The sequence below is a fragment of the Neomonachus schauinslandi genome, chromosome 7 (genome assembly GCF_002201575.2).
Source record: "Neomonachus schauinslandi chromosome 7, ASM220157v2, whole genome shotgun sequence".
In the NCBI taxonomy this organism is placed as follows: Eukaryota; Metazoa; Chordata; class Mammalia; order Carnivora; family Phocidae; genus Neomonachus; species Neomonachus schauinslandi.
Genome location: NC_058409.1, coordinates 43,307,857 through 43,329,693, shown reverse-complemented (window position 1 = coordinate 43,329,693; position 21,837 = coordinate 43,307,857). Strand labels below are relative to the sequence as shown.

The 21,837-nt window shown below is 37.4% G+C and overlaps 2 protein-coding genes, 1 long non-coding RNA gene and 1 other non-coding gene across 7 annotated transcripts in view; 1 reads left to right on the top strand and 3 right to left on the bottom strand.

Moving 5' to 3' along the window:
- Positions 1–493, bottom strand: part of LOC110591006 — a 64,121-nt gene extending 63,628 nt beyond the window's left edge. For both annotated transcript variants that reach the window (XR_002480995.2, XR_006540349.1), the window contains exon 1: positions 84–493. This is a non-coding gene — a long non-coding RNA (uncharacterized LOC110591006). The remainder of the gene's footprint in view (positions 1–83) is intronic.
- An 87-nt stretch (positions 494–580) lies between these two features.
- On the top strand, positions 581–5,049 carry SMIM15 (small integral membrane protein 15). Of its 3 annotated transcripts, none has more exons than XM_021701901.1 (3): positions 581–596; positions 1,826–1,962; positions 2,830–5,049. In XM_021701901.1, the coding sequence occupies exon 3, from the start codon at positions 2,842–2,844 to the stop codon at positions 3,064–3,066; it is 225 nt and encodes a 74-aa protein (XP_021557576.1). In that variant the 5' UTR covers positions 581–596; positions 1,826–1,962; positions 2,830–2,841; the 3' UTR covers positions 3,067–5,049. The 3 variants fall into 3 exon arrangements, with proteins under 3 accessions (XP_021557576.1, XP_021557578.1, XP_021557575.1); XM_021701900.1 differs by lacking the exon at positions 581–596 and adding an exon at positions 1,331–1,348; XM_021701903.1 differs by lacking the exon at positions 1,826–1,962.
- A 2,813-nt stretch (positions 5,050–7,862) lies between these two features.
- On the bottom strand, positions 7,863–8,050 carry LOC123325461. Its single transcript, XR_006540458.1, has one exon. It is a non-coding gene; the product is annotated as a U2 spliceosomal RNA (small nuclear RNA).
- A 1,578-nt stretch (positions 8,051–9,628) lies between these two features.
- NDUFAF2 (NADH:ubiquinone oxidoreductase complex assembly factor 2) overlaps positions 9,629–21,837 on the bottom strand; it is a 145,628-nt gene continuing 133,419 nt past the window's right edge. Inside the window, exon 4 of the mRNA XM_021701969.1 lies at positions 9,629–9,968. Coding sequence (XP_021557644.1) covers positions 9,717–9,968 — 252 coding nt within the window. The 3' untranslated portion in view covers positions 9,629–9,716. The remainder of the gene's footprint in view (positions 9,969–21,837) is intronic.

Sequence of the window (21,837 nt, the reverse complement as noted above, 5' to 3'; positions counted from 1 at the left end):
AAGATGAGAGGGGCAAAGGGTGGGGTGGGAACCGGGAGAAGAAACGCTCCAGAATCCCTCAACAGTCGCTGTGTGACCCTCACCTTGACTTCGGGTGGTTTGTGGAGACCAACTCCTTTCTTGCCGCCGCTCTTTAGTCTGTTTCCAGGGGCTACATACATCACCCATCGGGGCCCTCCATCAACGGTCTCGCTCCAGCAGGGCAGGGGGGCTGTCTCCTGGCTTACATCGGGGGTAAAGGCAGAGGGCCCGCAGGGTTCCGGACCGGCTCCCGGAGACCTGAGTCCACCCGCGCCTCCACGCTGGCCCCTTCGTCCCGGCAGGAAGCGCCGGTCTCGGGCTCCTCGCCAGAGGCCAGGCGGGGCGCCGCCGCACACCGGCGCGGCCTCACCTGCGGCTCCCCGGGAAGCCGGGCGCCGCTCTCCCCCGCCCTCCCCGCCCCCGCCAGTCTTCGAAGTCGAGATCCCGGGACCCACACAGCAATGGCGTAGCCGGAAACTGGCCCCTCGACTTCCTCAGGCCCACTCGGGGCTGGGGCCGGCCTGTGGGCGGGACGGGAAAGCCGCGGCTTCCGCCTTCCTGCTTCCGGCCTGGAGGTGAGTTGGGAGTAGGGGTCTGAGCCCACGTTCCCAGCCGTGACGTAGGGTGGGCTGGTGGCGGCCGCTGGGGTGGGTCTGCCCGCGTGCCCGAGGAGGCGGCCACGGCGCTGGGCGGATCGAGCTGTGGCGGCATCAAGCCTGGATTCCCGGGAACCGCCCGCCGAGGCCGAGGGGCGCCTGAACGTGGCCCCCTGGGGCGGACGGCCGGATGGGATAGGAAAGCAGGAATGAGCGAGGGCGAAAACAGGGATGGACGGGACGTGCTGATGGCGGTGAAGTACCATCCGCTGCAGCTCCAGGAGCCGCGCAGGTCTGGTTTGGAGATCAAGCCCGGTCGACCCGTTACGGAAAGAAGAAGGGTAATACGGATTCCTCCAAGTGTGGAGACACGGGCCTTTGGGTCCGAAATTGAAGTGCACGGGAGCTGTGTGGCCTGTGGACGATAACTTTTTTGCGTTAATGAAAAACTCAGCCACAAACCGGGTCCTTCGCTTCCGCGTTACTCTTTTTTGCAAAGTTTTTTTTCGCTTATCACTGAATTTTGCCTTAGTTAATTCATTACCGTGCTAGAGAAGCTGAAGGGACAGATGGGATCTCTGTGTGGTCCTAAGAATTCAAGGGCAGGGGGCGGAGGCTAGACTAATAATATACTACTAGAGGCGCTTTAACTAATGTTTTCTGTTGAAAATATGAAGAGGCCGGTGGAAGGATATTAAAGCCAGTGGTAGTTTCCTTGAAGTGATGGGATTGTGAGTGATTTATATTTTGTTTTGGTTTTCTGTAAAGAACACGAATTGTATCATAGGGAGACCAAAAAACCTTTAAAGAATAAAGTGAGATGTTTGATTTTGTAATTACATACCTAACCCTATAAATTAATATTTTTAGCATTAAAAGCTCAAAACCTAGGAATGGATGTGCTGTAACTTATCAGTGAACTAATTTGTCTTTTTATATATCCGTGAGCTTCATAATTTTATTTTGGAAGTAATTTAGTAAAATACTTGTAATTACTCCAGTAGGATTTTCTTAGCATTTGCAATTGTAGTAATGATTTCTTTCTTCAAATTAGGAAGAGATAGATATTAAATGTGTACAATATGCCAGGCAGTTTTACAGGTTGCATATATACGATTTCGAAATAGTCCATTTGAAAGTGTCTTAAAGTTATCCTGAATGTTGTGACTTAAACTTTTTTTTTTATCTGTTCTTTTCAACCCACCCAGTATATAAAATTTAAACCTTCTCTCACAAGTGTATGGTAGAGCTAAAGAAGAAGACAAACAAGTAAGGGTCATCTGAAATTGTAATTGGCTCACTAATAATCCCAGGACTAAGTTGGAAAGAAGTACTCAAGCATAAGGTAGATGACTTTTTAAATTCCCGCTGAAATTGTGGATGTATGTACACCCATTCCTACCCAAGTATTCTTAATTTTCACCTTTGAATAGAGGTTGACACAAACACTGAAAGGTTGAAAAGCCTCTGGGCAAAACAGAAAATGTCACTCAGATCCACACCATTCTTATTTACCAGATTGCCCTCCCATACCAACTGAAAGTAGAACAAAATGCATGGCACCTGTTATGGGTAATTTTCTCATTTATTAAATTATGTCCTCAAGTAGGAGTCTTCAGAGCTGAAAGAGGGCATAAAATAGCATGTCACTTTTTTGCTTATATTTCTTTGCATATGAATATAGATATTTCATGCTTCCCATACTCTCTCCTTTTCATTCCTGGAAACAGCTCTCCATTACCTTCCTTTCTCCAAGCATTTCATGTACTCTGTGGCTTGTCCTTTTCAAACACCAAATTTGATGAATCATACTTTTGTTAATTGTACTTAGTAAATACTAAGGATGTGTCAAAAAATAACAGGATTCCTCTGTTTCCTGGAAAGAGTGCTTAAGACTCGAGATTCTTATAAAAATGTCTGCTGCTAAATAAAATTTGTCTTGATTACGAAGAATGCATAGTCCCTATGACAGATTCCACATGGTTTTTAATCTTCTATACCTTTAATCTTTTAAGTGTTACCTAGTTTAATTATTTCTTCTTAACTGGAGATAGCAGTCTGTATTAAAATAGTACTAATTGATGCTTTTTAAAAATAGAAAACTAATGATAACAGAATTCTGAGTTAACTGATTGTATGATGTAACTTTTAAAAAAATTTGATTAACCACACAGTCTTTTCTTTTGTTGCCCCTCTCTTCTCTTTTCCAAAGACGACTACAAAGATGTTTGATATAAAGGCTTGGGCTGAGTATGTTGTGGAATGGGCTGCAAAGGACCCATATGGCTTCCTTACAACAGTTATCCTGGCCCTTACTCCATTGTTTCTAGCAAGTGCAGTACTGTCCTGGAAATTGGCCAAGATGATTGAGGCCAGGGAAAAGGAGCAAAAGAAGAAACAAAAACGTCAAGAAAATATTGCAAAAGCTAAACGACTAAAAAAGGATTGAAGGAATGAATGAACAGGCTATATAACCGGAGGAACATCATTTGGAAAATTATTCAGTGTTGAAAGGACCCACTAAGGTTTCTTTTCTGGTTTTTATGTCAGTAATTTGTTGTAAACAAAGTCAGAGCACCTGTAAGAATCATGTTAGTTGTGACCTCTACTGCAGCAACTTTTAGGTTTTGGTGTAGAAGTCTATTGAGAGTTAACTGTAAATTGGCTTTTATTATGCTATAAATTCTTTATAATTGACTTAGTCATTTGCCATTTTGCAGATTGTGTTCTGAAATGAAACATCCTGTGGAGAAAAATGACTGTACATTATGAACTCTATTCAAATAATGGCTTAGAATTGGGGTCCTGTTCTGGACGAAGGGAATTGAGAATGTAAAAATCAAAACTGTCCAATGGTGAAAACTGCTTTGGGTTAAAGAGGCATATAGTATATTATTTACATCTTCTATCATTATTGCTTATTTCTTGGCATAGAATCATTTCTGGCTTTCTCAAAGCCACATATTAACCAATGACTGTGTTCTGCATTTTTCTCATTTTAGTCTTTGAGATAATTAACAGACATTCTATATTTTTTAAAATCTCATTTTATAAGAATTCTCTTACTGGCTATGTAGAATACCACCTACCAGATAGAACAGTTTTTGTACTTATGAACCTGCCATTTTCTTAGAGATGTCTTGAGTAGAATAACACTATGATCTAAAGCTTGCAGTAAAAATGCCAAACCTTGTGGTACCTTGGAACCAGTGTATTCTTTATTGTGCTATGTAGAAATGTAAAGTAGTTAAAATGTCTTATCACATAATTTGCTCTTTACATAGATGCCACTTTTGTGTTTTTATTCATTTCTTCATTTTAATTTATCTAGTAGTGATGTTCTATACTTTCTGATCAAACAGGTTCATGTGAAAATTAAAACTTCATACTTAAAGAATTCTTAAAAAGTAATAGTTAAGTACTATTTCATAAGTGGTAAAGGTTTAACATTTGGAAAAATTTTGTTCATCATACTAGTAATTGGGTGAAAAAGACAAATTATGTCAAAATGAGGATGTGTTAAAATTAGAAATAAAGAGCTAAAGGATATTTCCTTCAGCTAAGTAGTATAACTGGAATTTTTTACTGTTAAACCTGGCTTTTATAAATGCGTAGTCTAATAATTTTATTCACTGTCAGTATATAATAGCTTATTAACGTTTTCCTCACCTCTGATAATGAATTTTAAATTACAAAAAATTGTCCACCAGCTTTAATTTAAAAATGAAACTAGATATTGAAATAAATTTGATACTTTTTTATAAAGAGGTCCTGGGTTTTTTGTTTTTAAAGGGGGGTTAATAATAAGGTAATTAAAGTTAGATGTGTTATAGAAATTAGACTTTTAAGAGGGTTTTGAGTTTCATTTCTAGCTAAAAGCCTACTTACAAAAGTTAAGGGCAATGTTTCTCAACTATGAAAACATAAGGACTCCTGAGAATGCTTATGGATTGGTCTAAACACTAGTACTTTCACTTTAGGTTGTTAGTTTCTACTTGGTGCCAGTGGAATGAACATATTGCAACTCCAGGCACTAAGATAATTCAGTGTTCCGTTCTGTTACTTAAGCGATCTAGGATATCTAGTGATCTTTTTATTGTCACTGAACGTTTTAATAGTTGAAATTATCATTGGAATTAAAACTTAAAAATATGCTTCTATGGATCTACTGGCCCTCCTGGGCCTGCAGAGCACAGTTTAAGAAAAATGAGGTTAAGATATATCTAAAATGTGTTTGGGTTTCTGCAGTCAAGCTGTTCGTGAAAGGAATTTATATCCATAAATCTTGCTTATGGCCACATTTTAGAGTCAAATATTGAAGCAAAAGGTATATTCACCATAATTCTCAGTTATTTACTAAAAGCTGTGTTTTCATTGGTTCTCTTGTTACAATTTAAAGATAGTTATTTAACTGAAATCTGTTTTTCTATCATTTCTTTTAAAGTCTAACACATGCCAGTTTTGTATTTGACATATGCCATTTGTTGTTCCTTCAGCTTTAGCTTTTTCCAACATTTATGAAGCCTTTTTATATATGCGAGAGCAATAGGTTTTATAATATGTATGTCTGTATACTTATGTGTATGTGGGGGTGGGGGGATGTAAAATAGAGAGTATTGTGAGGGTTGGGATTCTTCAGAAAAATCAGAATCTCATTTACTATTAGCTATAATACTTTTTTTTTTTTTAATATTTTATTTATTTGACAGAGAGAGACACAGCAAGAGAGGGAACACAAGCAGGGGGAGTGGGAGAGAGAGAAGCAGGCTTCCAGCCGAACAGGGAGCCTGATGCGGGGCTCGATCCCAGGACCCCGGGATCATGACCTGAGCGGAAGGCTAGACGCTTAACGACTGAGTCACCCAGGCGCCCCTAGCTATAATACTTTTAAAAATTGCCTTTTATGTAGTTTCTGAAGTTTTGAGAACTAATATAATCAGTTACCTTTTTATGGCTGGTTTTGGAAAAAACACAGGCTGTCTATAACAGACATTTTACCCAAAAAGAAAAAAAAAAGTTTGTGTGTCAGAATTTGATCCATACTATCCATGTGATAAACTTCAGCATGGTATTACTGTATGAGATATACTTTTTAGTATAGCATTTTTTACTTTTATTTCTTGAAATTACAGTAAGCAAGCAAAGTAGGCTTACCATGCTGTGAGCTGGAAAACCAGTGTTGAGATAAATTATAATTAGCAGGTCCTGACCCATTCCTTCTCTCCTTGTACATAATGTAAAGGGGCAAGGGGCACTTACACCTCATCTGGTATTATGTTAGAGGAAGTCTGATTCCTATTCATGATTGTTTTTATGTTTGCAATTGGTTATAGCATCACTCTGATTTACTTCATATTTGGAATATATACATGTATATATACATGTAACCTCTGGTAACCCTCAAACATATTAAAACAGATTCCATGTTCAAATACCACAAGTTTGGAAAATATAAAATAGAACTTAGGATTTATTCCTAAGAGATTTCTTGAAGTCTTTTAACGTAATTTGACTATCATAGACTCTTCTCGCTTCTGTTTTTTTCCCTAAGGAACACAAACACAGTTTGAGAAAGCCTGTTCTATATAAATTTAGGTTACATTTTATTTTATTTTTGTTTTTGTGTTTTATTTTTTGTTTGGTGAGATCAGGTTACATTTTAAATAGTAAGGTTAAAGATAGCATTGAAAAGATAACATTAAAAAATATAATGGTATTGGTTCAAGGCTGATTAAATTAAGAAATGAAATAAGTGACAGCCAGAAATCAGTTCGTAAAAGTAGAAATGGAGAAGAGTAATATAATAATGGGAAAATTTTTTTCCTCCATTTTTGTTGATTTCAACTTCACATATCCAAGCCATAGCTAATAGGCTAGATTTGTATGATTAAACCCATCAGCCAACAAATTTTCTGTACTTGAGCGGTCAGAAATCTGCTACATGCACATATAGCACAGGCATGGGAAATCAAGAACAATTTACCTCTGAGAAAGTATGTAAGGTATATACAACACTTTCATTACTTTGAAATGAACATTTTTACTTTTGGAATTAAAAAATTTTGCATAGGTCTGAAGTCTTGAAGAAAGATATTTTCACTTATTTTAAGGCATTTTCACAAAAAAAAACTTGTAAATGTCCAAAATATAACTATTTAAAATATGACATATGGTGGACAAACTAATACTTTATTTAATGCTTTAATTGTGCTTTGCATGTGTCTGGCATAAAAGCCAAATATAAAAAAGGTTGCTTATAAAGGTAATTTGAATTAGGCCAAAGTTATAATTCAATTTTTAGGTAGGACATTTAACTCTGTTTTGATACCATCTAACAGCGCCACTAAAAAATGTTAGTCTTGAGAAAAGGAGTGCGGATGGATTACTATAAATGTCATTTCCACTTCTTGAAATCACTGTAATACTGCATGCTCTAGGGGTATCTGGTTGGTTCAGTCAGTAGAGTGCGACTCTTGATATTGGGGTTGTAAGTTTGAGCCCCACAATGGATGTAGAGGTTATTTAAAAATAAAATCTTTTTTTAAAAAAAGTGCGTGTTCTACTAATAATGGTGGGCCAGTATCATAATCTTACTTGAGGTATTTTTCCACAAGGACTTTTGGTTAAGATTTTCTTTTGCTGCTTCTGTAAAACAGGTATTTTAATTTAATTTATTTTACTTTATTTTTTTATGCCTCACTTACTTAGTATTTATTATCTTTAGGTTTTTATTTAAATTCCAGTTAGTTAAAATACAGTGTAACATTAGTTTCAGGTGTACACTTTAGTGATTTAACACTTCTATACATCACCCCAGTGCTCATCACAAGTGCCCTACTTAATCCCCATCACCTATTTCACCCATCCTCCCACCCTCTGGTAACCCTCAGTTTGTTCTTTATAGTTAATAAAACAATGATATTAAAATGAAAACAAAAATTAAAATGAATATAAATTCTGTCATACATTAAGATATTTACAGACTGTAAGGCAAACATTAAAAGATATGTATAGAATACATTTATTTATTTATTTTTTAAAGATTTTATTTATTTGACAGAGAGAGACACAGCCAGAGAGGGAACACAAGAAGGGGGGAGTGGGAGAGGGAGAAGCAGGCTTCCAGCTGAGCAGGGAGCCCGATGCGGGGCTTGATCCCAGGACCCTGGGATCATGACCTGAGCCGAAGGCAGACGCTTAACGACTGAGCCACCCAGGCGCCCTATAGAATACATTTAATAAGCTAATAGGTATTTGGCAGTAGAAATATTCTAGCATGTTAGAACATTTGCAATTTTTCTTATAACCCAGGACTCAAGAACATCTTAATTTACAGTCATTTGTACCTCTGTACTGCCTGGTGACTAGTTCCTTTTTTAAACTGATAAGAACAGATACTACATTTGATCTTAGCCAAAAGGCCAAGAAGCAATGATTAGTTCCTTTTTTGCCTGCATGGTAAAATGTAATACTATTTTGTAATGATAGAATGGTTAAACTCATATTAGCAGGTTGCTGGAATAGCAGTATTTTCACCAAGGGGCTTTTCTGTCATTCAATAAGTATGTAATGGTAATTACATTTGATTATTTGTTTTAATATTATATTTTATAAGGTTGTATTTTTCTGTAATTTATTAAGCAATTAAAATTTTTACCTTCTATTAAGTAAAAATGTTAACCTATGTGTTTTTAGGAATTCACTGTTAAAACAGGTAACCAAGGATTTCCTATACAGCATTACAATTTGAATCACTTATGCAGTAAATATTTATTGAGCACCTATTATAATGCCATACACTGTGAGAAGTCTATATTAGCAACAAAAACATAGTTGTGCACTTCAGAAAATTTATGACCCTTCAAAAATACTTTTGTATAATATGAGTGTTTTAACATCACCCGTCTGTATTTTTCTTCAATATACAAGCCCCTGGAATCCCCACTGTCAGTGCAGTCACGGAGAACTCTCTATTTTTCATTTTTTCAAAGTAATTTTTTTCGTTCTTTTCTTTTTTGAGGGGTGGAGTGGAGACGGGGAGAGAGAGAGGGAGAGAGAGAATCCCAAGCAGGCTCCACTCTCACAACCCTGAGATCATGACCTGAGCCACCCAGGCGCCCCTCTCAAAATAATTTTTAATCTTAGGAACTCCAATTATTGTACCATTTCTCTGTTTACTGTCCTTTCAGACTTTTGTGATGGATTGTCTATGTCTTTTGGTTCTAATTCCTCTCTTCAAACTCCAGGTCTTCATGGCTTTTTTTCACTTATCAACTACATTTTCTTGGCCTCCACATGTTTTATCCAAGTACATGTTTTTGATTAGTCCTTTAGAATCTTACAGACTGCCTCTCCAGAAACAGCAGTCTTCTCACTTTTTTCTTTTTTTATTGGGTACTTTAGGAGAGCTCACTAATTACCCTTACCTCCTATCATGATAAACATTGGGGTTCCTAAATGATCATAAGGATCCAAAATGTACTGAGAATTTACAACTACAGAATACTTCACAAAGGAGCAATCCTAAGAGGGAAAACCTAAGCAAATTCATAAACAGAATGACGACTAAAGCAAATGAAGGAGTTAAACCTAAAAGAAGTTAGGTTTTGGGGTGCCTGGCTGGCTCAGTTGGTACAGCATGCGACTCTTGATCTCGGGGTTGTAGGTTCGAGCCCCACGTTGGGTGTAGAGATTACTTAAAAATCTTTTTTTTTTTTAAGATTTTATTTATTTGAGAGAGTGAGCAAGAGAGAGAAGAGGCAGGGGGCGAGGCAGAAGGAGAGGGAGAAGCAGACTCCCCGCCCAGCAGGGAGTCCCACATGGGGCTTGATCCTGGGACTCTGAGGTCATGACTCGAGCCAAAGGCAGACTCTTAACCAACTGAGCCACCTAGATGCCCCTAGATTACTTAAAAATCTTAAAAAAAAAAAAAAAAAAGGTTTCTATAGTTCATAACCTCACATTTCTTAATGCATACTAAAAATAAATTCTTAAGCTTAATGGAACAGAGAACTACTTACTGTACAGTCAGAAAATAAAGTAATTTTTACTTCTTTTATTGTTAATGTTACATCCAAATGAAATACTACCACAGTGTATTCATTGATTGGGGTTCTTGCCCCCTGGTGGCATCCAGGATCCTGGTTGAAAGGTTTTACCAGTGCTGGTGGGAGCCACGGTGGGTTCTTCCTTTCCAAAGTATGGAGCAGAGGCATGCCCTTTGATCTGAGTTTGAACTGGTGGAGCCAAGAGTTCTTCATTGCTCCCTTTGCTAAGGAGCTTTTCTTTTCCATAAAGATCTTGATTTTTTATTTTAATTTCTTTTCTATTTTTTTCATTCTTTAGTATTTCCTGCATGTATATATGAATGGAAGAAATTATTAAATTTCTAGTTAGAAGAAAACCCAAACTATAGGTTTTATGAAAGTAAAATAGCTAATAAATATATATACATGATACTTGCTTTGCATTTAAATAATATACAGATATGCACAGGACAAGTTTTACAATTTTTTAATTAATATTTTATTATTTATTTGACAGAGGGAGAGAGCACAAGTAGGGGGAGTGGCAGAGGGAGAAGTAGGTTTCCCACTGAGCAGGGAACCAGAGGCAGGGCTTGATTCCAGGCCCTGGGGATCATGACCTGAGCCAACTGAGCCACCCAGGCACCCGTCAGATAGCTTTTTTAAACTTGTCTTGTGGGGCGCCTGAGGGGCTCAGTCAGTTAAGTGTCTGCCTTCTGCCTAGGTCATGATCTCTGTGTCCTGGGATTGAACCCCGCATTGGGCTCTCCTGCTGTGGGGAAGCCTGCTTCTTCCCTCTCCCTCTGCCCCTCTTCCCTGCTTGTGCTCTTTCTCTCTTTCAAATAAATACAATCTTAAAAAAACCCCAGCTATCTGATAATATACCATTATTATTTGAATTAAACAATTCTGCCATCGTATACTGTAATAAGACATGAAGGACCACAAAATAAAAATATTTACAATTTACCCAAGAGGTAAAACAAACTACTTGACATCAAATATCACACAAGAGCATAAGTTACTCTATCAAAGATTTCCTAAGATTCACAGCTATTTTCTGGCTCAAAAGTAATCATCAGTGATTGTACTGGAGATGAAGTGAAGGGGAGATGGCCTCAGAAAGCTGCTCCTACCAGTCTAATTTTCTGTGGGAATTAGAGCATGGATGCTGCTACCACCCCCCATAGCACCAGAACCAAGTCCCATCTCTGTCCCTTTCTCTTCTGGAGTGGTGGGTGTGGCGGTAAGGAGGAGGACAGGGATGGAATCAGAGTTCAGCATGCCCTAGGCACCAGTGGCAGAGAGGCACTTTGCTGTTGGATATGCTTCTTAAATCAGCACAAGCTATTTGTGCAATACAGTTCTGTCCCTCAAAATTGCTACTCTACCCATAAAGATCTATAGCCAAAATTTCATTGGATACAATGGAAACATCGAATTTAAGATTTAAGAAGCATCACTGTTGGGGCACCTGAGTGGCTTAGTCGGCTAAGTGTCTGCCTTCAGCTCAGGTCATCTCAGGGTCCTGGGATCAAGCCCCTCATAGGGCTCCCTGCTCGGCAAGGAGCCTGCTTCTCCCTCTCTGGCTCCCCCTGCTTGTGCGCTCTCGCTCTCTTCCCCACCCCCTCTCTGTCAAATAAATAAATATTTTTAAAAAGAAGCATCACTATTACACATACTACTAAAAAAAGGCACCAACTCCACACATCCTCATTTCAGAGATGTTAAAATTTGAAAAGATGTGCATCTTAAAAACAGATGAAATGTAGTTATTACATCTTTTATCTTTATTGATTCCTTCTTCCTTTTGTCTTAACAATTACTTTTGAATGGGGAGTATTTTTAAATGTTCTTTTCGCTTACCTGTATTTTTAAATTTTTCCTTAACATATATATCATTTATAATATGAAAAACATTGAATGTTAATGTAACTAGTATCTGACAACACTGACAAAAACAAGTTCTTCCAAGTTATGTGTTTTAATGTCAACATTTTAAAAAATGACACTTAAAAGCAACATCTGGGTATCTAAATGTATGATGCCACCTTTCTGTTTCTAAAGTGAATTTCAAGTAGTAATAGTCCTTTAAAAAGGTAAACACTGATAATTAAAATCACATTTGAAATAATGGTTTCTACTTAAAGGAAAAAAGAGGTGTTTTGGGGGGTATAGTGTTACAGAATTAGTTTTAGGCACAAAGGGCCCATCTAATGAAACTTCTCCTTCAAGCAAACATGCTTGGGAAAGAATATTTATAAATAATCACGTAATTTCTACAACACAGACCAATTCCCCATGAATAGTTTAATAACCACAGTAACTGAGTTTAGGGGCAGCTCTTAGGAGCGAGGGGGGTGAGAGTAGTGAGGCTCTTATGCACCCTGTAGAACTGTCAGGTGAAGTGACCATGTATCATAAAGGAAATCTCTCTCAATATGATACTGGAAATAGTGGAATTTAGAAAAAATACTTCTTCATATCTCCATACTCTTCAATACCTTCTATGACCTGCTGTGTCTTCATGGAAGCTCTTGAGCAGAATGAAAGCTACGGGACAGGGTTGAACTTAAACTAGTAACCCACCACAGGTAGCAAAACACTACTGAGAAGCTGGTCTGCAGCTTGTTTGGTTCTGGTGTAAGAGGATCAGTCACGTCACATCGCCTGAAGCTGCCCACACCTGCTTTGTTTACCTCAGCTCTACTGTTGCAGTCTTACAGCTGGTGTAAGCCTGTAGCTTCTGCATCAACAATTGAGGGCAGAGAGCTGTTCCTTCTCTGGTTCTGTCTTCACATAATTTCTCTTTACTCACCATCACTCTGCCAAATCAGCTTCTTTCTTACAATAGCCATTTAGGCAAATAAAAAACCCAATGTGAATATGTTAATTATTTTAACATATGAAGATAGATTAAAAATTTCAGCGTTGAGAAACATGGAGATTATAATTTTTCCTACAAAAGAATTTCCTTTTTGTCTTTTTTTTTTTTTTTAAACTAATTGTTACCAGACCCCTCCTAATGGCCTCCAGGAAAATTAAACAGAACGGGAAAATTAAACAGAACATAAATCATGTATGAAAGGAAATCTAGTTTTGTAAATATTTGGAATAGATAAAATGAAAGTAGTTAGGTGGAAAAAATAGGAATCTGTGGACTTAAACAAATCATTTTGTAACAAAGCCTATTTTACAATAGGATTTACCATAAAATAAGGATTTTTCCTTACATTTCCTTTGAACACCACCACCTTAAGTCTCAGTATGTTCATCAATAAAAACAGTATGTTTGTTTCGATGTGTAGAGGTAAACCAAGAGCAAGTGGGTCTTCATATAAATGTTTATATGTTTAAAACAAATACCCTTTTATATGCTGCTTTTTTCCCTGATAATATTCTTCAACATAAAAAAAAAAGATGGTTGTATGACTTGGCATCGTACCACAATTTACTTAATGAACACCCCTACTGTTATTTCCAATATTACACATTTTCATTTAAAAAAAAAAATGGCAGGGGCGGCTGGGTGGCTCAGGCGTTAAGCGTCTGCCTTCGGCTCAGGTCATGGTCCCAGGGTCCTGGGATCGAGCCCCGCATCGGGCTCCCTGCTCCGTGGGAAGCCTGCTTCTCCCTCTCCCACTCCCCCTGCTTGTGTTCCCTCTCTCGCTGTCTCTCTCTCTTAAAAAATCTTAAAAAAAAAAAAATGACACTGTGATGACCATCTACATAGGTCTTTGACTCAAACAGACATAATTTCTATGCCAAACCATCTCTTACTAGCTGTGACACCTACAAGGTCACTTAAGTGTTTTTCAGTCTCAGTTTCTTTATCTGAAAATGGGAATAAAGTGACTGTATATGTATAAATATTTACACCTCAAATACTCATATGTATACTGTTCACATTGTCAGGTCTCCTGAAAGTTTGTGGTTAAGACCATGGGCTCTGAAGCAGGACTACCTGCATACAAATCCCAGTTTGGGCATGTCCTAGCTCCGTGACCCTGTCAGTGTTGCTGACCCTCTCTGTGTCTCAATTTCCTCACGTAAAATGGAGATAACAATGCTGTCTTCTTTCATGGGCTGTTGTAAGGACTGAGGAAGAACTGGTTGCCGAGCAGTGATAAGACAATAGAAGAGGGTACAGGGTGAATTTTTAAATAGTGGATTTTAGATAGTGAATAAACGGGTAGATTATTTATTCCATTTCATTAAAAAATAAACATACCAAATTTATATCCATCCCTCTTTTTTACTTCAGAGTAGAAATAAAAGTGTCTTCAATACTTAACGCTGTATAAGTAATTAAAATTTTCACTCACTATTTTGTGACAAACATTGAATAACTATTTGTTGTGAAAATGTAAGTAGCAGAATCCCCATATCAATGGCTATTCTTATGAAGAATACAAAGTTCGTGATTTTGCTGAACTGAAAAATCTTCAGTTTTAATGTGCCACAGCCCTCAACAAAGGCAGCAATCATTACCACTTGATTGAGGATAGAGGTGTTAGTAAAACATAATCTACTGGCTTGAGAACAAGATAGAGTAACTGGTTCCACATTAGTCTTTCTGCCATAAACCACTAGAAAGCTGGATAAAAAGTACTAAACTTTTCAGATATTAAACAATTGGTAGCACAGTACTGTGATTCCTGAGAGAAGGGAAACAAATGAGATAAGCCCTGTATTACCTCAGCTTTCTGCCTGGAGACATATTAGGGGCTGCTGCATAGGGTGGGAGAACCCAAGTAGAAGTTGTGCTAAAGAGATAGAGACGCTGGTTACAGAGGCTGAGGAAGCCAGAATTTGTGGGGCAGGGTACCACAATACACAGAAAAAAAGTTCTAGAAATCTGCATAGGGGAGCACTTAAGTGTTCTGCTGATTATTAAGCTATATGAGGGTAGAGTGAGATGCTACAGGGCCAGGAATAACTACTAAGGAGCTGTAAACTGAGTAACTGCTGGAATATGCATGAGAATAAAAGACATTCAAGTTCTAATAAGCCAGAGATGCCTCACTGAACACAGAGGGTATTCAGTATAAAGGCTTCAGAAAGATCACTCTTTAGGAGTAAGGATAAACTGGCATGAGAGCAGAGGTAACTCTAGACATGCACTGTCCAATACAGTAGCCACTAGCCACACATTTTAAATTAATTAAAATAAATTAAAACTTCAGTTCCTCCACTGCACTAGACACATTTCAAGTGTTTAGTAGCTAAATGTGACTAGAAACTCCTATTGGATGCCACTGCTAGATCCACCCTAACAAAACTTAAAAATAAGCCTCCAAAAGTTTGGGCAGATTAACATGTAATTTCACGTCCTCTGAACAAAACTCAACATTTTTAAAAGCAGGACATCAAAACCCAGACTGTAAGCAATATACTATTTCAGTGTTCATCATCCAATCAAGAAGTGAAGAAGGAAAGTGTGATCCAAACGCAGTCAACAGAAACAGAACCAAACATGATAGAAATCATGAAAATATTTCATAATTATGTGATAAATATAAGGACTTTATCACAACTACCATAAATATGTTCAAAGACATAAAAGGAAAAGGAACATAAAGAGAAAAATAGAAACTAAGAAGAACCAAATGGAACTTACAGAGGTGAAAAATACAATATATGAAGTGAAAAACATAATGGATTTGCCTAACAGCAAATTAGACACTGCAGAAGAAAAAAAAAAATGAATCTGAAAACAAGGCAATGGAAACCATCCAAACTGATGTAAGAGAGAGGAGAAAAAAGCTTAAAAACTGTTCTAGAGCCTCAGTAAGCTGTGGGACAATATCAAGCAGTCTAACATGTAAGTGGAGTCACAGGAAACAGGAAGGGGAGGAAATAATGGGTAAAAATATTCCAAAAAGACAAACATAAATCTACATATCTAAGAAACTTAAAAAAAAAAAAAAAAAACTCCAAACAGGAGAAATATAAAAACCAAACACACAAAATCAAAGTGCTAAAAGCTAATGATAAAGAGAAAATCTTAAAATCAGGTACAGAAAAAAAGATTTATTTACAGAAGAGAAAAATAAATAGTATTGAGTTCTCACCAGAAAGAACGCAAGGTATAAAACAATGGATTGGGTTTAATGTGCTGAAAGATAAGAAAAACTGCTAACTTAGTACATAAAATATATTAAAATATATAAAATCCTATATGAAGTGAAAATGTCCCTCAAAAATGAAGGCATAATAACATTTTCAGACAAAGGCTGAATTTATCACAAACCCCTACCATAAGAAACATTAAAGAAAGTACTTCAGGCTGAAGGAAAATGATGCAAGATGAAAACTTGAATCTACATAACAGAATGAACAGTGACAGAAATGACCAGAATGGAGGACCTCATTGCACAGAAAAATGCTAGATTTGTGGACACTCTGCTACTTGCTTGATGCCCTGGAACTTTATGTCACCCACTGGACATTCCTTGAGCACATGAGGAGTTTCATCATACTGTCCATGGAAACTACCGCTTTCCGCTTTGGATTTTGAGGCTTATTGTGATTGTACCCCCACCAAAAGGTCTTCTTAAGGCTTGCAAAGGTATCAGTTATCTTTGTTGAGAGTACTGCCTGAAGGCAATGGGACTGTTGTGATTATATGCAGCCCTCAAATTAATAGCACTAGGCAGGAGGAAGACAATGCCTTACTCCCTCTCTACTCCTATCCAACAAAGAGCCTCAGCCCACCAAGCGTTCCATGTCCTACGCCATTGTCCTGGCTTCCCTGGCCTGGGATTTGAAGCAGTAATGTCAACAATGGCCCTTCTCCATCTGAGGCTGAGCCCAGTGGAGTTGACAATCAGAAAGTCACGCATGAGGTCAACCCCATTCTGAGAAAGTCACATCTAAGAGTCCCGGGAGTGAAGTATTGAAGGATATCATTTTTAACTAAGCTCAAGGAAGAAGAGAAAGAAATCATACTCAAAACAGAGAAAGCATGAGCTATAGCAAAATCTGTTATTTCAGAACTTTCCCTAAATATACTGTTAATGAATGACTATTCTGTGACAATCTTCATTTCAACAGGCAGCAGGGTATTCAGCTGGAGCAAATTACTTAGACTTGTTTATGGAGCCTTGATACTGGGAAAAGAGACAAATTCAGTTGTAAAAAGTACTATGTATTAAATATTTGAATTTATGTATTTTTCCATGTCATATTATACATTACCATTGTTTGTGAAGGATTACATTGAAGACTTCTTTTAAAAAAGGAAAAGCTTTGGATGCCTTTAAAAAGCTCACCCCTATTTTTAGCACAGTCAAGTTAGTGGTTATTTACTGTGTAAAATTCATTAATTCAACGATGTGAACTCAAGCCCCAAAAGGTATAGCTCAAGTCCTTTCCAGTGCCACTTCTTGCCTAAGCTCTGCTTAAGAGCCCTTTTGGTAGGTGCAGCACCGTACTCAGTGTTGCAAATTGCTAAGTGTGGTATTGAAAACAGGCTGAAAGTTTTTTTAAAATTAATAAGATACAGAAAAAAGCTTGAAAATGGAATCTACTGACATGTTGACTTACAGCTCATTCATAGACCTTAGCCATGATATAATCCCACTTCAATCACATAGTCCCTTATGCAAATTCTAGTATACATGAATTTTTTGAGATGGTGTAGAAATCAGCTCTAATACACAGTTATACCTGGGGGAGGTGTTAGGTAACAGAATTGAATAGTAGAACTATAAAAAAAAAAAGAGGTAAAACAAATGGCAGGATAGGACTAGACATCTCTGTGATGATGCCTTGGGAGAGATTATGGAAACTGAGGCAACGAAAACTTGAACCTTGGAACTCCACTCTAGTATCTCAGAGAAGGAAGAGAGCTGACTGTAAGTGCTCTTTGATGAAGAAACCTGCAAGAAAGTTTAGATTACTCAGCAAGTATGGGGAAAGAAGGGCTGAGAAATATCTAAGTAAGTCAAAAAGGTTACTCAAGATTTTTCAGGTATCCATCTCTGGGGCCACACTTGGACCAGAGGTGTGGGAATGAACAATTCTGAGTCTATGCTATTAAATGGAATTGAATATTTGGATACAGATCTAAGCATACATACAAAAACATCTTAGGAATATTATCTGTTTTTACATATATATCTAGTAAACAAGGAAAGGTAAATACAAATTACAAATTACTCATTATTACTAATTTAAGATACATAAAATGTCACTAGTATTTTTAAATTTCCTTGTATGTGCCATATGTATAAATAAAAGCAAATAATAGTTTCATGATGTAATTCAAGATCCTAATCCCCTAACCCTATTTCAACTGAGAATACTTCTATCAAGGAGTGTTTCAGTAATACTCTCTATATACATATATATCATGCCGATCATGTGATATGTATGTTAAATATAAAATTCCATAATAACAGATTTCAAAATCATTTGATAATTTTCATACAGATGGATCAGAGCTAATGGTAAGTCCTTTATTAGGGAATTACAATGTTTATTTTAAAAGTGCTATAAATCCAGCTAAGAAAAAATGCAGGCACAACACTCATATGCATATCATAACCCAATGCTCCTTTGATGTTCTGGTTCCACGCTTCTCTGGAGTTTAGTATTTATAAATGGTCTCCATTTGGTTTCTTTTTTTTTTTTTTTAAACCAAACTCTTTTTTTTTTAAGATTTTATTTGACAGAGAGAGACACAGTGAGAGAGGGAACACAAGCAGGGAGAGTGGGAGGGGAAGAAGCAGGCTTCCCGCAGAGCAGGGAGCCCGATGCGGGGCTCGATCCCAGGACCCTGGGATCATGACCTGAGCCGAAGGCAGATGCTTAACGACTGAGCCACCCAGGCACCCCTCCATTTGGTTTCAACTACTTGTGAATTCCAAGTATACCATATATAACTATGTTCAAACTGAAGTACAAAACACATCTCAAGATAAAATCTAAATACAGTTTAAAGTAAATTAAACAGTTCTTTATTGTTAGAAAGTTTATTAAATTCAAGAGCAAGCAAAGACTTAGGAGTCAGTCTTATGCATAATGATTAAATTAGCCATGTCACTAGATGTTTTTTTTTTCAAGTCTTCTGTGGGATTAGAACCATGGCCATTTCATAATGATCAAATTATATTACATACAGGAAAAAAAGAAACTGAAGTCTTTAAAAGTTTTAATTTGAAGTCATAAATTAGCAATATATTTGTGGCAAAAGTGTAATATAAATATAACTTTAATAACTACTGGATCTAGGTATATGCTTTTCAAAGTGCACGTAAGATAAAGATACAATGAAAGTTTTGGTCTTGGAAAGAGATGAACTTTCTAAAATATTTAATAAGTACAGCTCCCCAATTCATATGTTTTTTCACCTCTTGCCACACATGTGCTATATATATAATATAAATACATTTGACTTTGACAGCTCCATTACTTTCTTTCCATAATTTAAACTATACATATGTATTTTTTATTTTAATGAATATTAAAAATTTTAAAGTATAAGCACCCTGCCTTTTGTCAATTTAAGAAAAAACATTTTGAAGAATACGAAAGATTTAGTAAATACATTATAAGTGAAAATTTGGCAAAGTATGTTCCAAGTCCCCAAACCATATACATTTGGTTACTATACAGTGGTCTCATCCAGTAAGTAGACTTCCAGAATATGCCACTTCCCCCCACCCCACAATCACCATAATTATAATGGGAATTTGGTGTACAACTATTTCAGAATGTTCCAAGCCGGATACTCTTTTTACAGTGTCATTTTTGTAACATACCATGAAATAATTCAGGCCTAATAAATATGATAGCAATGCCCAAGCTTGAAAATATTGCCAAATTGTTGATTTAAACTACATTTTCTAGTTCTACAAGTTGAACTGCCAGGATGGAAAAAAAGTTATTAGATCACGTTTGTTCAATATATGAAAGAGAGAAAAAAAAGCAGGGAGGTACATAGGTCACCAAAAGGTACTCTGTACCAAACCCAAGGCAATGTCTGCTAGATTAGTAATAAAAAATGAACCGAATCTTGGCTGGATGGGATCAGAAACCAAAAGGGTAAATAAATGACACCGCTTAGGTTAGTATGACAGCACCAGGTTGCTAAGAAATCTATTAGAATGAGACAACAAGCAAGCAAGTTCTCCTGCAGCAGAAGCTGCTCTTGCTATGTGTTCTTGCCAATCACTAGTGTGCCTCTGCCAAATCAATGTCACATTTAATTTATTCACATTCAAATCTATTGCAAACAGACTTTGATCAATTACAATCATGAAAATGCAGACTGAGTTTTGTTGTTTTGACATGCTTTCTTGAACTTCTCTCCTGCATTTTAAAAAAAATTTCTAATTGCAAGTTGATCTCAATGATTTTTGTTATTTAAGGGGAACAATTGTTAAGATTTGTTTATATTCTTTGCTGGCTAGGAATTTCTGGTGTTGAGTTTTCTGTCTTTGAACTTGAGCCAGATTAATTATTACGTCTCAAAATGTTACTAAAAGGAACTAATCATAGAGCTCAAGTCATTAATAGTTTTGCGGGTGGTATTTCTTTTAATAAAATAAATGAACTTCCATCTATATGAAAAAAAGACCTTTGAACATAAAGATAAAATTACTTAACTGAAAAAGAATTACAGCAGTTAAACATTAATAAAAAAAATAATGAGACTCACTTAACTTTAGTCCTATTTAATTGCACTGCCCTGGTGGAAGACAAAGAAAACCTTGCTCCCCTGTGTGAGAAGTGGGGAAGCCCATTATCCCTGGGAGAGAAGCAATGTCAGGTCCCCATGGCTTGTCAGGCCTGGGCTCCTAGAGTGGGGAAGAAAGGGCAGAGGCTGGAGCCCTGGAGGAAAAAGGAGGCTCCATCTGTGGAGGACTGCTAACACTTATTGAGCTGTTATATGCTAGCCGCTGTACGGAGGAAACAGTTCTTCTCTCCTAGGTTGAGGGAGGGAAGGAAAGGAGCTGGGATGAAGAATCAAACAAGTCATAGCCATGGAGGGAGGTTACCTGCCCCAGGACCTAATGCACAGGTACTGTCCTTTGATGCAAGGGACAATAAACCTGTGGCCCTGCATGATATACTCCTTCATTCATGCATTTTTCATTCTTTCTTTCATTGAATAGATATATATGAGCACCTACAAGTCAAGGGCCTGGGGATACAGAGAACAAAACCTGGCTTCTGCTCTTAAGGAGCTTCCTTGGGGGCCAAGAGGAAAACAAACAAAGGAGGTTGCCTGCTGCAACAGAGACTCATCTAGGAGTCAACATAGGGAAGAGCTGGGTAAACACCAATGGTCAGTTTTGTGGCTAATGCTTATGAGTTCTTTCCTACTTTCCCATTTGCTCATTCATTGGTTCATTTAGATATTGAGAGCCCACTATGTGCCAAGGACACAGAGTGAGAACACACAATCTTTAGCCCAAACTTAAGGAACTCACAATCTAAGGAAGCGAGAAGGGTTAAACAATTAATGAGATTACAGTATGATAAATTCTGTGATAATATTAAGCAAAGAATGTTTTGAGATTGCAGAAGAAAAGCTGGTGTTCCTATTATTATCCACAGAGGGGGGTGGAGGAGGTGAGAAATGACTTCCCAGAGCGGGTGAGGTCCGAGTCTCAACAACAGGAATGAACCAGAGAACTGAGAACAGAGGAGGCATGCTGGGAAGAGGTGAGTACGTGCTCACAGGTTCGGAGGAGTAAAGCAGCACAGCAAATTCAGAACACTAGAAGCAGTTCATATGGCATGCAGGGGTGAGAACATGCTGACTCTTACAATGCGATGTTAGGACATTTAGCTTTTATCCTGAAAGCCATGGTAAAATATTTTGACTGTGAAGCAAGAGTAGGATTTCCAGATAAAAGAGGAGGAGAATGCACAGTTAATTTGAATTTCAAATAAACAACAAATAATCATTTTGTATACATAGTTCTTATATATTGCATGGTATATACTTACCCTTACAATTATTCATTGTTGGTTTGAAACTTAAAATTTAAGGTGCCCTGTCTCTTTTATTTGCAAAATCTGGCAAACATAGCAGGAGACCTACATGTTTATACCACATTAAAAAAAAATGACTCTAGCAACTAAAAATTAGACCAGAGGGAGGTGAGACTGGAATAGAGAAATCAGATAGGATGCTACTGCAGAACTAGAACTGAGACGTCATTAAGGCAGGAACCAAG